The 14,402-nt window shown below is 43.6% G+C and overlaps 1 protein-coding gene across 5 annotated transcripts in view; it reads right to left on the minus strand.

Moving 5' to 3' along the window:
- Positions 1–233: 233 nt before the first annotated feature.
- The window catches only part of CPPED1 (calcineurin like phosphoesterase domain containing 1), a 116,709-nt gene continuing 102,540 nt past the window's right edge, over positions 234–14,402 (minus strand). For all 5 annotated transcript variants that reach the window (XM_079944206.1, XM_079944207.1, XM_079944203.1 and 2 more), the window contains one exon: positions 234–3,348. In XM_079944206.1, the coding sequence (XP_079800332.1) occupies positions 3,119–3,348 (230 nt within the window). In that variant the 3' untranslated portion in view covers positions 234–3,118. The remainder of the gene's footprint in view (positions 3,349–14,402) is intronic.

Genomic DNA, 14,402 nt, shown 5'->3' on the forward strand with positions numbered 1-14,402 from the left:
GTAGTGGGATTCCTGGGTCATATGGTAGTTCTATTTTTAGTTTTTTAAGGAACCTCCATACTGTAATTTTTATCGGAGTATAGTTGATTTACAATGTTGTGTTAGTTTCTGCTGTACAGCAAAGTGAATCAGTTATATATATACATATATGTCCACTCTTTTTTAGATTCTTTTCCCAGTCCTAGTGTCATTAGTCAGGCTTAAAACTAGTGTTTGCCTCATAACCCTCTATTAGGGACTGACTAACTAGCAATGCTGAAAAATCAGGATATTATGAAATGTTCTGTTTGTTAGTGCCATGAAGTTTACTACATTTTTTCCCTGTTCTCCAACTTGGGGTAAACATGACTGAAGACTTGAGATAAACTTACTTATTGTAAAAACCAAATGCAGTTAGATGATCATCTCCCCACCTGCTACTCACAAACCCACCCTTGAGTCCTGACAGTCCAGTTCTAGATCACTTTAAATAAGCTTCCTCCATTAGCAGCCCCTTATTTTTTTCCCAATTAAAATGATTAATTGGAGCGGGGGAGCATTAGGTGGCCCTCTCTGCCCTGAGAGAGATGCTGGCTTCCTACCCGCTGGGGTAAAAACTATAAACAAGAAGGGAAGCTTCATCTGATGAAGTGTTTACTGTTGTGGCCAGAGCTGTGTCCTGTGGCCCATTACGGTTCAATTCAGCTTTTCAATCTCCTCCAGTGAAAATTCTCTGCCTGGAACGACCTGCTCCTTGGACAGGCTTTTGCCACCCTGAACCTGGTGTCAGAGAAGGGGCTTCTGGGCCTTGCCTAGGCTTTACAAACGCTGGGATGAAGTCCCAGGGCCTCCAGCTAACTGGGTGCCGTGTTGCCAAGAGCGGGTACGAACCTCTCACCTGTGAAAAACGTTTTCCGGGAAAGAGGATAATGTCAGGGAGCGTAGGCTCAACAGCTGGACTGTTTGTATCTCAATCCTTCGCTCCCCACTGGTGAGGTGAGTGACCTTGGCCAAGCGGCCCCACCTCTCTGAGCCAAAGGACTTAAAACAGTACTTAGCACCTAATAAACATTCGAAACCATAGCACTTATGATCATGGTGTGTTTTATTGTTTATCCCAGTATAAGGCACTTAAAAAATATATGTCTTTTTTTTTTTTAAAGAAAAAGGACTCATAAGTGAACGCATTGGTAATTATTATCAGAATGATACACGATCATTTCCTAACTGCTTTCTGAACCTATCACCACTGGGGAATACTGCCGTTTGGTTACTTTAAAAATGGTGAGAATTTCATAGGATTCCCTATTCGTAGCATATTCTTGCTGTGTTTTGAATCAATTATCTTCCTTATTAGGTTTTTGGAGAAGGAGATTTAGAAGTTTCATTTCAATTACTTTTAATTATTCCCATATCCTTCCCAAACCCAAGTGCCACAGTCTAGAGCATTTTGCACAGGTGACGTGACTAAGAGAGCTCCAGTCCGTGGTGATTAAATTCTCCCCGTTTCCCCCAGGAGACCCACATCCACACTGATGGTCCTGGTTCACATTGCTCACGTCCGATTCTGAAGTTACCACATCCCAGGCCTCAAACGCATGGCTTATTCGTTACGCCTCTTACTGAATTCCCCTTCTTGATCTCTTCTATCCCCATCTGTTGTAAAGAAAGACGAATGCGAAGCAAGAATGCAGCAGAACTCTAAAACAGGAGCATTCTAATTTTGAAAATTTTTAATTTCTTGCCACATAACAATGAGCTATGGTGTGTCACCGATCTGTAGTAAAATTAACTTCTTGTCTTTTGTTCCTTATGAATTTATTTATCCAGTTATCTTTCTATTTAATTTCACATGGTTTTGCTACACTGACTGAAGCTTTTTAACATGAAAGTCTTTTAATTTAATGGACTTTGCAGTTCATTTGCAACCAGTTTTTTGTGTTTTTGTTTTGTTAGAATGACTGAATGCTACTGCATAACGCTGTGAAGTTTTCCTGGCAGGATGGCGAGTACCCAGGCTCCCTGTCCACCAGGATGACTGCTGGAAAAGGCGGCATGGATAAAATTACGCAGTGGTCAGGAGCCGCAGAGAAGCAGCAGCGAGGTAGATTAAACAAAGACAATGCTGATTTTAACCCATCCCCGCTCCTTGGTCAAGGGATCCTGCATCAGCACATCTAATCAAAATTGGTGCCAATTTAGATAACGTGGCTGAAAGCACTGTTTTTGCCCCACAGGAATTTCTGCTTGGTTTCTGAAGAACTCTGCATCAATTCCCATGTTTTCTGTCAAAGAAGACAGAGCTAAGAGTCTCACAAACGGAGGATGATTCCGATCACACGAGAACATCCACCTGCGGAGGGAGTTACTGCAGCAGCGAATGCGAACGTGAGTGAATAAGACGTGCTGCCCATGACTGCAGAGGCGGCCTTTTAGGGCTTCGGTTCTAGTCTCCGGGATGAGGTTTTTGAATATGGACGATTTATGGGCAAAGGTGACTTTTCAGGCCGCCATGAAGGTAAACTCGAGCTTTGACTTGTATCCGCTTCATCATCGGCCATAACAGATGCCCGAGACTTTAAGAGTAAATGTCGGCTACTCAGCTCCTCAGCCAGATGAGTTTCTGGCTCTGGTAACGGAACACAATTATTTGTTTTGTTAGGAAGGAAAGGAGATGATCTTCGTTTTGCCTAGCATTTGGGGAGTTGTGACCACGGTTTACTATAATCAGATGACTTTTGTTCAAAGAATCATCAGAGATCACACTTGGATATCAGGGTGTGACTGAGATCGATAGGTTGACATTTACCATATGATGCCAGAAAACCATCTAATTCAGAGCAGAGTTGAGAGACACATCATTAGGAGAACTTATTCAATCACCCATGCAGAGAGATTCTAATAATATCATTTATTCTTTCATTCCCAGGCTCCTCCCCTCTCTTTTGCATAGGGAGGGCAGTTCTATTTTAAATATCATTTACGACAGGACCTAGCTCTCTCATTGAAGCGAAAGGACATAAATTCACAAATCTGCCTGGTACACTTTTTTATTTCAATATGGGGTTGTGTGCAGCTGCTGTTTCTTCCAAAATGAAAAACCAGTAGAAGTGAAAAGTGAATAAATCATAATCGGCAATCATTTTTTCTTCAACAAATCCATCAGATCGTCTTCTATTCCCTTCTCACTCAGCTCATCTAAACTGTAGTATCGATGGACGATCTTCTCAGCGGTGACCACCACGACTCGGAGCCCGTGGGTGTCTTTGCCCAGCTGGCATCCAATGGCAGATGATACCACCATGTCGAGGTCCTGGTAGGTGCCCCCGGCATTTCTGTGGTAGTGGCCTGAGAACACAGCTTTGATACCTGCAGGGAAGGGAAAAAACATTAGGGGGCCAAGGATTTCCATTTAGGTAACTTGGGGGCTCCAGCGGTTTCTTCTGCGAACAACACATATTATTATAGTAAATGCATAATATTATTCAGCATATGATAAATAAGAAGGCAGCATATGTGACATCCACAATCTTTTCAAGGATAACTCATATATATATAATACATTATTAACCTGTTTCTTGTAACTCATACAGGAAAGTACTAGGGGACGAGGAGAGAAGGGAGAAAAGGTGAATGACCTTGGGAGAGATGAAGGAAATATTTTGAGGCCTATATAACAGCCATAGAGTAGAAGGTACATGTCTATGAAAAATAATGTTTATCAGAAATAGAGATCAATGGAACAGGATAGAAAGCCCAGAGATAAACCCACACACATAAGGTCACCTTATCTTTGATAAAGGAGGCAAGAATATACAATGGAGAAAAGATAGCCTCTTCAATAAGTGGTGCTGGGAATACTGGACAGCTACGTGTAAAAGAATGAAATTAGAACACTCCCTAATACCACACACAAAAATAAACTCAAAATGGATTAAAGACCTAAATGTAAGGCCAGACACTATAAAACTCTTAGAGGAAAACACAGGCAGAACACTCTATGACATAAATCACAGCAAGATCCTTTTTGACCCACCTCCTAGAAAAATGGAAATAAAAACAAAAATAAACAAATGGGACCTAATGAAACTTAAAAGCTTTTTGCACAGCAAAGGAAACCATAAACAAGACAAAAAGACAATCCTGAGAATGGGAGAAAATATCTGCAAACGAAGAAACTGACAAAGGATTAATCTCAAAAATAAACAAGCAGCTCAATATCAAAACAACAAACAACCCAATCCAAAAATGGGCAGAAGACCTAAATAGACATTTCTCCAGAGAAGATATACAGATTGCCAACAAACACATGAAAGGATGCTCAACATCACTAATCATCAGCAAAATGCAAATCAAAACTACAGTGAAGTATCACCTCACACCAGTCAGAACAGCATCATCAAAAAGTCTACAAATAATAAATGCTGGAGAGGGTGTGGAGAAAAGGGAACCCTCTTGCACTGTTGGTGGGGATGTAAACTGATACAACCACTATGGAGAACAGTATGGAGGTTCCTTAAAAGACTAAAAATAGAACTACCATATGATCCAGCAATCTCACTGCTGGGCACATACCTAGAGAAAACCATAATTCAAAAAGAGTCATGTACCATAATGTTCATTGCAGCTCTATTTACAATAGTCAGGGCATGGAAGCAACCTAAGTGTCCATCGACAGATGAATGGATAAAGAAGATGTGGCACATATATACAATGGAATATTACTCAGCCATAAAAAGAAATGAAATGGAGTTATTTGTAGTGAGGCGGATGGACCTAGAGTCTGTCATACAGAGGGAAGTAAGTCAGAAAGATAAAAACAAATACCGTATGCTAACAAATATATATAGAATCTAAAAAAAAAAACGTTCTTAAGAACCTAGGGTCAGGACAGCAATAAAGACACAGACACAGAGAATGGACTTGAGGACACGGGGAGGGGGAAGGGTAAGCTGGGATGAAGTGAGAGAGTGGCATGGACATATATACACTACCAAATGTAAAACTGATAGCTAGTGGGAAGCAGCCGCATAGCACAGGGAGATCAGCTCGGTGCTTTGTGTCCACCTAGAGGGGTGGGATAGAGAGGGTGGGAGGGAGATGCAAGAGGGAGGGGATATGGGAACGTATGTATACGTATAGCTGATTCACATTGTGATACAGCAGACACTAACACACCATTGTGAAGCAATTATACTCCAGTAAAGACGTTAAAAAAATAAATAAAGGAACAGCTGGATGGAAGGAGAAAAAGGTTTGAAATAGGAGAAGGGATAAGGAGGTGGACTTGTCCCTCTCTTTTAAACAGATACCTTTTACTCATTAATTCCTTCATATTTCTCAGGAATCTCTGAGTCCAGGAGCCAAAGATAGGGCCAGTGAAATAACAAAACGTGAAGACATGTATGCAGCAAGGAGAAGGTACACGTTCCACACCACGAGAGAACAAGCTATTTACAAGCACTCCTTCAAATCTCTATAATTGACACCCAATTCAAATGCCCACTGTTATTCATTGTTCACAGGATACAGCTTTATTTTGGAAGCTGCAGTGTTCTCATTGTGAAAACGGAGATGGGATTTAGTAGGTAACATCTTCTCTGGTTTAAATGTCCTTCTGGTATTTTGTATGTGCAAAGCTGTCCTTACCCCCAGCCAGGAGTCCTGACTCTAGGAAAAGCTGTTTTAACTTATCATTGGTTGCTTAGTGCCGCAGAGATCAGCCACCCAGGACTGGACTTGCTGGTTAGCCAACGGGCATCTAAGGACTTCTGGTGTATCTTATTCATCTTAGGACGTGGAGAGTACACCTCTAAGAATTTTTAAAAGCGTAAATCATATACTATGGTATATGTAATCATTTGTTGTCTAGCATCAAGATTACTGACAGCTATATTAAAATCTTTTTGAAAAAAAATAATGTTTATGGAGTTCTAATCAAGATAGCACAGCATGGTCAACATTTAATGTACCTCCTCCTCTCCAAACTTAGATCTATGATGGATAAAATATTTTTAAAAAAACCAAAGGACAGAGATAGCTTCAATACCAAAATAAATAGCTCTATGGACCAGAAAAAAAGCAGGAAGGCAGAGTAATGAGTGGGAGTTGAGCTCTTACAAGATAATCAAGATTGAAAGCACTTTCTCTGAGATGAGGCAATAAAGGCTGGCTCCCGGCTGGAAACAGGGGTGGTGTTAATAATACCTCCGTTTATGGAAGGAGACTGAAGAAAACCACCGCTGCCCTGTTCCAGGGTGGTGGTGGGCTGGTACACCCTGGTACAAGCACTCCAGAAAAAAAAAAAAAAGGACCTGATTTGTAATGTTTACTCATTTCCATGGAGTTAACATTCTCATGATGGCCGATTTCAAATGACCAACGTGATGTCACTGAACCAGAGTGGTCAAGAGATGCCCAGGAGCACACCCACCACCACGGAGTGTTCCCAACACACATACGAGAGCTGTCCGCAGCCAAAGAGCAGGGGTGAGAATAATACGGAGCAAGATAATTAGAAAATGGTTAAGTGTCGAGTATGAGCATTTATTACCCTTGCGTCTTAATATAATTTACTTAATGATGAGTTTGTATAATTAAATTCTAACAATGGCTGTTTAACAACCAACTCACACAATTCTCTAACACTTAATCATTGGTTTTCATGTGTTGGTAGGAGCTGTCTCCAGCACAGCACGGGGTGAAGGCTTATAGCAACCCACGGGTCTAGGGAGGAAGGACAGACACAGGTTCAAGTCAAGAAACCGAAACACGGTTTCGCAGGATGACTGGAGGGCCAGGACTCTAAAGCACTATCGTGAGGCCTGGTCCCCGATGGGGGCCGAAACCCCTGCACAGGGAGAAGTCGGTCAAGAGGAAAAGTGAGGGAAAAACCACCGCCTCCCCCGCTGCAAATACCCCTTACCCAAACTGAACCTGAAATAAAAAATTCCACCATCCGTGAAAATTTCATGCTAAGTAAGACAGTCTTCAAACTCTTCAATCGGGAATATGAATTCACTTCAGGGGAAATCAATGATATAAACTGTCTGAGAAATACTTAAAATAAATGTTTAGGATATCAAACGTACTCAATAAAGGACAAATATCCATTAAAAAGAACAAGATGTTGTGAAACGAAACGGGCATGAATTGAATGAGAAGGGTTGGTAATGGAAATTTAGAAATGGTGGACATAAAACATATGAATTAAAATTTTAAAACAAAACCCTCAATAAATGGGATAAATTCTAGACTAGACACGAATCAGACAGGGAATTAGTGAATGAAAAGGTAGAAATGTGGAGCTGAATCAGAAAACAACACAGACACCCAGACATAAGCAATAAGAATGAGAAGTTCAAAGAACCCAAAGGATGGGTTATTTGGAATTTTCCAGAAAGGAGGAACATATGGGTCTTCAAATGAAAAGTACTAATAGGATAAATAAAAATCAATTTATACTGACATATGCCGTGGTAAAATTATGTAGCATCAGAAAGAAAAGTCTTAAAAAGATATCATGGTGGGACTTCCCTGGTGGTGCAGTGGTTAAGAATCTGCCTGCCAATGCAGGGGACACGGGTTCGAGCCCTGGTCCGGGAGGATCCCACATGCCGCAGAGCAGCTGGGCCCGTGAGCCACAGCTGCTGAGCCTGCGTTCCAGAGCCCATGAGCCACAGCTGCTGAGCACGTGTGCCACAACTGCTGAGGCCCGTGCGCCTAGAACCCGTGCTCCGCAGCAGGAGAAGCCACAGCAATGAGAAGCCCGCGCACTGCAACGAAGACCCAGCACAGCCAAAAAAAAAAGATATCATGGCAAAAGTACTATAAAGGGATGACAATTAGACAGGTAGCAGGCATCTCAGCCATAAAAGAATCAGGGAGTAATACTTTCAAAATGCTGAAGGCAAGTACTTGTGAACCTCAAATTTTGTACCTAGTTAAACCATCATTCAAGTTTAAGGGCAAAACAGATACATGTTTGGACATATAAAGACTAAGAGTTTACCACTTCTCAAAACATTATGCCGAGTTAAAGAAGTCAGATGCAGAAGGCCACATATTGTATGACTCCATTGATAAGAAATGTCCCGAATGGGCAAATCCACAGCGAAAGAAAGTATATTAGTGGTTGCTGGGTGAAGAGGGGAAAGAGGGAGTGGGAATGACTGCTAACGAGCACAGGGTTTCTTTGCAGAATGGTAAAAATGGTCTGGAATTAGACAGCGGCAATGGTTGCACAGTCTTGTGAATATATTAAAGCCACTGAATTTTGGAGTAAATGGTACGGTATGTGAATTATACAGCTCAATAAAAAAAGATTGTTTTTTTTTTTAAACCCGTATGGGAAGGGGAGGAGGCTAGAATGATCCATGTGGTAATGGATTAGAGTTGGAGACATCAGTATGAACTTGTGTTTACCTTAACGTGTAAACCCTGCTGACATCTGGAAATATATATAGATGTGTATGTACACAGGTTAGTAGAGAGACACATTTCTTGCTCTGTCAGGTGCAAGTGCCTAGGAGCAAGGACACATGCTAGCAGGGAGCACACGGAGCAGCCACATCTTGGTTTCTACTTCTATTCTCCAACAAAAGGAACTATGGATCCTTGGAGAAATGGGTGTCTGTAAGACTGGGGCAGGAAATTTATTTAAAAAGCCATGAGTCTATACTAATACAAATAACTGACTGAATAAATGTGGGGAAAAGAGACAAACATCCCATACAGAAGACTAACAGATAATTTATGTGGAAATTCCTCCTTTAAGGAGGTGGAGTATAACTCCCTACCCCTTAGGTATGGGCTGTGCATAGCGACTTCCTTCAAAGAGTAAAGTATAAAGAGGGTTTTTTTTTTTTTAAAAAAGTAACTTTACAGTGGAGAAACTGACGAACATCAACAGTGATGATACGTCAGGTTGATGGTATGTACCTTGATATGACTGGGATTAAAACACTAATTGACCTCTGTGGTCTTCCTCCCTTACACCCATAATTCTGGCATGAAAAAGACATCAGACAGATCCCAATAGACATTCTATAGAATACCCGACCAGTACTTCTCAAAACTGTAAAGGTCATCAAAAATAAGCAAAGTCTAAGAAATGGTCACAGTCAAGAGGCACCCACACCAATGGAATACTACTCAGCAATAAAAAGGAATCAACTATTGACACAGGCCACGTCTTGAGTGGATATCAAGGAGATTATGCTGATTTTAAAAAGCCAACTCAAAAGGTTCCATACAGTATGATTCCACTTACATAACATTCTTAAAGTGACAAAAATTATAGATATAGTTGCTAGGAGTTAGGGATGAAGGGGGCTGGGAGTGGGTGTGGCTACAGGAGGGACCCTCGTGGTGAGAAAACTGTTCTGCATTTGACAGTAATTCAAAAAAGGTATGAAGGAAATACGATCAAATTGTTTAACCCTTCTTGTTAGTAGGGTTCTGGGAGACTTTGAACAGAGCTCTGGAGACTACAGCCACTCTCCAGCAGCAAGAACTGAGACCCACCTGCGGGCAGGTGTGGGTCTGCCAGCCCTGGACCATGGCTAGGGATGGAAAGGAAGATGACCCAGGTTTCCCTACTTAAAACAGCCAAGGGTGGAGAGAAACAGCTATTTCCATTGACTGTTATTAGGATGCAAACAGATACAACTCATTTCAGAGGGTAATTAGGTGCTATTAGGTTCTGACATTTTGCTGTGCATTCCCCTTGACCCAACACCACCATTTTCATATAAATTTATCCTTCAGAGATACCCAGAGAAGAGCCCACAGATGTAGGTGTGTTTGTGGGGACAAATAAACAGTGCTCACAGAGGCACTGTTTGTAATATTCGTTTATGGGAGACTGGATAAATTATAGTGTGTGTATTTAAAAAAAAAAAAAAGAGGTTGATTTACATGTACCGGCACTGAAAGGCACCAAATATATTATTAAGTACGAACAGCAAGATGTAAAAAGAAGTGTTGTGTGATCCTGTTTTTGTAAAATAAAGGTAACGGCCGTATAAGAGGGTGTGTGCTTGAGTTTGTACCCCCAGCTGAATGGGGGGAGAAACAGACACTAAACTCACACAGGTGATTTCACCACCAGGGTGGTGGGGTGGGATTAGCAAGGGCGGGCATCACTTTCTACGTTTTTATTACTATAATGTTTGCAGTGATCATGCATTGATTTGGCGATCACAAACAAACATCAAGGTGACGTGCACTGGGAAAGAATGACGACAGGAGGGACGGAGGTGCTGCCACACCAGGGCCGGAGCTGTGTGGCTAAAAGCTGCAGCTGGAACCGCTGGGTTGGGTGTATCGCCGTTAAGTTGGGGAAGTGAACAGCTCCTGATCACTCAGGCTGGAGGGCCGTGAAAATGACTGCTTCCTCCACTGCCTTCCTGGGGTTTCCGAGCCTTACGGCCTGTGCCGTCAGACGCCCAAATGGGAGAGTGTGCGATTAGACCCACCTCGGGGAGCTGCTAACGGCCGGTCGGAAAGCACTTAGTATTATTATTTGGTTGTATGCTAAATTATGTTTATGAAATTTGGCTCTTTAGGCCTAATTCATAGTTGCAAAATGTACTATTCTGGAAGGAATGTTTGGCAATTTTGAAAGTTGCTCGCATTCGCCGTAATTAGCTGTGAAAACTCATTTATGTTTAGATTTCACGCCGTTATTCGTTGGCATTCGCAGAGACAGGAGTGTTAACGGGGACTGTGCCAGTGACCGGCAGACCTTTCAGAAGGGGTCTCGGTGGACTGTGGAGAGCCGGGCTTCTCTGCCATCAGCGTGGCCCATCCATTTCCCGTCCCAGGTCCCCGGGGGCTCATCATTTACTGATAATGTCCCAAGTCACAGAAATGTGACCAGATGAGGATTTTTAGATGAGCAAAGAAGCCTAAAGCGGACTAGAAATAAAGATGAAAGAGCTGTCGGCAAGCAGAGCTGCTGTGTTCAGAATCTTCTTGCTTCTGGTAAAAGAGATCCCCCCCTCCCCCCTGCCCAGTACAATGAAGAACTTGACATTTCGGAGTCCTGAACAGGAAATCAGGCAATGACCATGTGATAAACTTACAACGGGATGGTCAGGCAGGAGGCTAAAGTCTGTCTCAAAGTAGGGACGTATGAAAGACTCTCCACTCTCCTGGGTTCTGGTGCAGAGTTCAAGGCTCTGAGATATTCCCAGTTGGCCCAGGGAAAAGCAAAACACAGGGATGAGACTCAGGTGGGAAGTGAGGGAGCCTCCTCTTGGGTTGGAACCGGACCCAGGAGCCTGGTATTTGGTAGTGGGAGTTTCTACTTCGCACCTCCTGGGAAGTCCAGGAGTTCTGAACCCCAAAAATGTCTCCTGATTCTGTCCCAAAGAAGGGCAAACACTGAGGCAGAGTGGGTCGAGGGCAGCAGCAGCAGGATCCTAAGAATTTTTTATTTTTTTTGCAGTACGCAGGCCTCTCACTGCTGTGGCCTCTCCCGTTGTGGAGCACGGGCTCCGGACGTGCAGGCTCAGCGGCCATGGCTCACGGGCCCAGCCGCTCCACGGCATGTGGGATCCTCCCGGATGGGGGCACGAACCCGTGTCCCCTGCATCGGCAGGCGGACTCTCAACCACTGCGCCACCAGGGAAGCCCCCTAAGGACTTTTTAATCCACCATCTCCTGAATCCTCCCAGTAGACCTTTGTCCTAGGGACACAGGACTCATCTCCATTTTACAGATGAGAAGACTAGGCACGGAGAAGTTAAGGAACCAAGGCAAAGCTACTCAGTTAGAAATCAGGGCAGCCGGGATCAGAACCATGGTACTCGGATGTAAGAGCTCAGGTTCTTGCAGACTCAGGTTCTGCCCTCTGGGACCTTGGGCAGGTTACTGACCTTTGTGAACCTCGACTTCCTCATTTGTAAGACAATAATAATACCTGTCTCACGGGTGGCAGAGAGGTTTGGATGACAGCTCGGATGCTGGCAACGTGTGCCCAGTAAACAGCAGGTGCTCATCATGCCCCGAGGCTCCCCTGCTGGAGTGGGACGCAGACATGACCAGCTGGTCTTGCAACGTTCAGGCCCTGCCACCAGGACCTGCAAGAAGTTTTACTTATGTTGGTTTTCTACTAGCTTTTTAAAATATAATTAATTAATTTCATTTTTGGCTCTGTTGGGTCTTCGTTGCTGCGCGTGAGTTTTCTCTAGTTGCAGCGAGTGGGGGCTACTCTTCGTTGCGGTGCGCGGGCTTCTCATTGCGGTGGCTTCTCTTGTTGTGGAGCACGGGCTCTAGGCACACGGGCTTCAGTAGTTGTGACACGCGGACTCAGTAGTTGTGGCTTGCGGACTCGGTAGTTGTGGCTCACAGCCTCTAGAGCACAGGCTCAGTAGTTGTGGCGCACAGGCTTAGTTGCTCCGCGGCACATGGGATCTTCCCGGACCAGGGCTCGAACCTGTGTCCCTTGCATTGGCAGGCGGATTCTTAACCACTGCGCCACAAGGGAAGTCCTCTACTTGGGGACGCATTGATTCACAACTCGATAGCGGTAGAGAATATATTAATAAATCATGGTTTTCCTGATGGGGGATTGATTTTAGTGGTGTTTAGTGGTGTTTTCAAGAGTTGTGCAGAATTTCCATTCGGACTGTTTATCAGTCATCTGTGGCTGACATGCCTCTATGGTGCCTTAATTGAGTATCACGTATAGATTGTTTTTAAATTATGAACTGCTGTAAGGAGTTCTTACAAGCATCTCCTTAAATTACCACCAGGAAAATCCGCAGCAGAGACAGCCCCTGCATCAAGAGTACGCCCTCCGTGGCATTAGCTTCATATTTATTTCTCCATGGTATCAAGTCATAAAAATGCTATAAAAGCAATTTTTAAGCTGTCCTGATTCTAATTCATTTCAAATCAATCAGAGGATTGGGATACAATCTCCATATAATTTAATATTCTAATATCAGAAATGTGCCTCAAATCAACCAGGAAATCGGGATGCACCCCGGTACAATTTGGGGCTTAAAAACTGATGTCCTTAATGTCTTTAGTGTTACTTAGGCTTGGAAAGTGTGAACAGATTCTAATTGGGCAGTTTTTTCTTTTATCCTGAGTATACACTTATGAAAATGCTTGGCATCTTTACATTGCCAGCTGTAGCAGTGAAACTTGTGTCACAAATCATTAGTCACACTCAATTTATTCTGTCTCAGTGGTAAGGAAAAATATGGGACTCATAAAAGAAAAAAAGAAAAGGAAAATTTTAAAAAGGAAAAGGTTGGTGTGAACACACAGAAAGCAGGCATAAATAATCCCTCCTGCAGGTAAGGAATTTCCTCAGCAGGCAGCCAAGAGGCAGGCCTGGAGACGGTGATCCCTGCTGGCGGCCAGTGGCCTGGGATGGCTGTGAGGCAAAGGGGGAGAAGCAGATGTTTCTTAGGCAGGGCTGGAACGTCAGCTGCTGATCCAATATCGGGGTTAAGGCCCACCTGACTCATTCAGTATGACATTCTTCATATTAAATTACGATTTTGAGTTGCCAATTTGGGAGTTATAGATTCCAGTATAATCACGCTCAGCATTTTCCTGGCAGGTATCTTTCCAGATGCCTAAGTGTCCATGGCCCATGGCTGCCAGGGACTGTGGAGAAAGGCAACGGCCTGCTCCCCGTTCTTCGGCTGAGGCAGGATGTTGTTTCTTCAGCCAATTCGAGGCAATAAACATTTGCAGAGCTCCCTCTCGATGCCAGGTGTTGGTGGAGCCTAGCGGGGCACCCAGATCAACCATTCCTAGCAATCAAGAGCTTAAAGTCTACAGCTGGGTAGTACTGGAAAGTGCTTTCATAATAAAATGCAGCAAGTAAAAATAACACGGTTTAGCGGTGTTTTATTTACAGAATATCTGCTCTGAGCTGAGCACTTTGCACGTGCATCATCTCAGGTAAGCCTCATAAGGACCCCCCACGAGGAAGATACTGTCCCCTTTTACAGATGATGGGATCAGGCACAGAGAGGTTAAGTAACTTGTCCAGGGTCATACAGCTAGGATTTGTTACCTAGATCAGACTGACTCAGAAGTAGATGCTCTGTCTACCACCCTGGAGGTCCAAAGTGCCACGGATCACGGATGATGCTGGGGCCCAGTAAGAAGGCTTCCTGGAGAGGGTGGCTTCGACCTAAACACGCCCTCAGCTTCTTCCAGTTCTTTGCTTGTGCCTGACCTGGGACTTGAAGGGAGGTCATGATTAGGGTAGTAATAATAATAACAAGAAGCAGCAGCAGCAGCAGCATTACTTATGGAATGTGCACCATCTGCCAGACATTGTTCTGAGCTACTTTACATGTTTTTTTAATTTTTATTTTTATTTTTTTTTGCGGTACGTGGGCCTCTCACTGTTGTGGCCTCTCCCGGAGGCCACAGGCTCCGGACGTGCA

This window comes from Stenella coeruleoalba (genome assembly GCF_951394435.1).
Source record: "Stenella coeruleoalba genome assembly, chromosome: 15".
Taxonomy (NCBI): domain Eukaryota; kingdom Metazoa; phylum Chordata; class Mammalia; order Artiodactyla; family Delphinidae; genus Stenella; species Stenella coeruleoalba.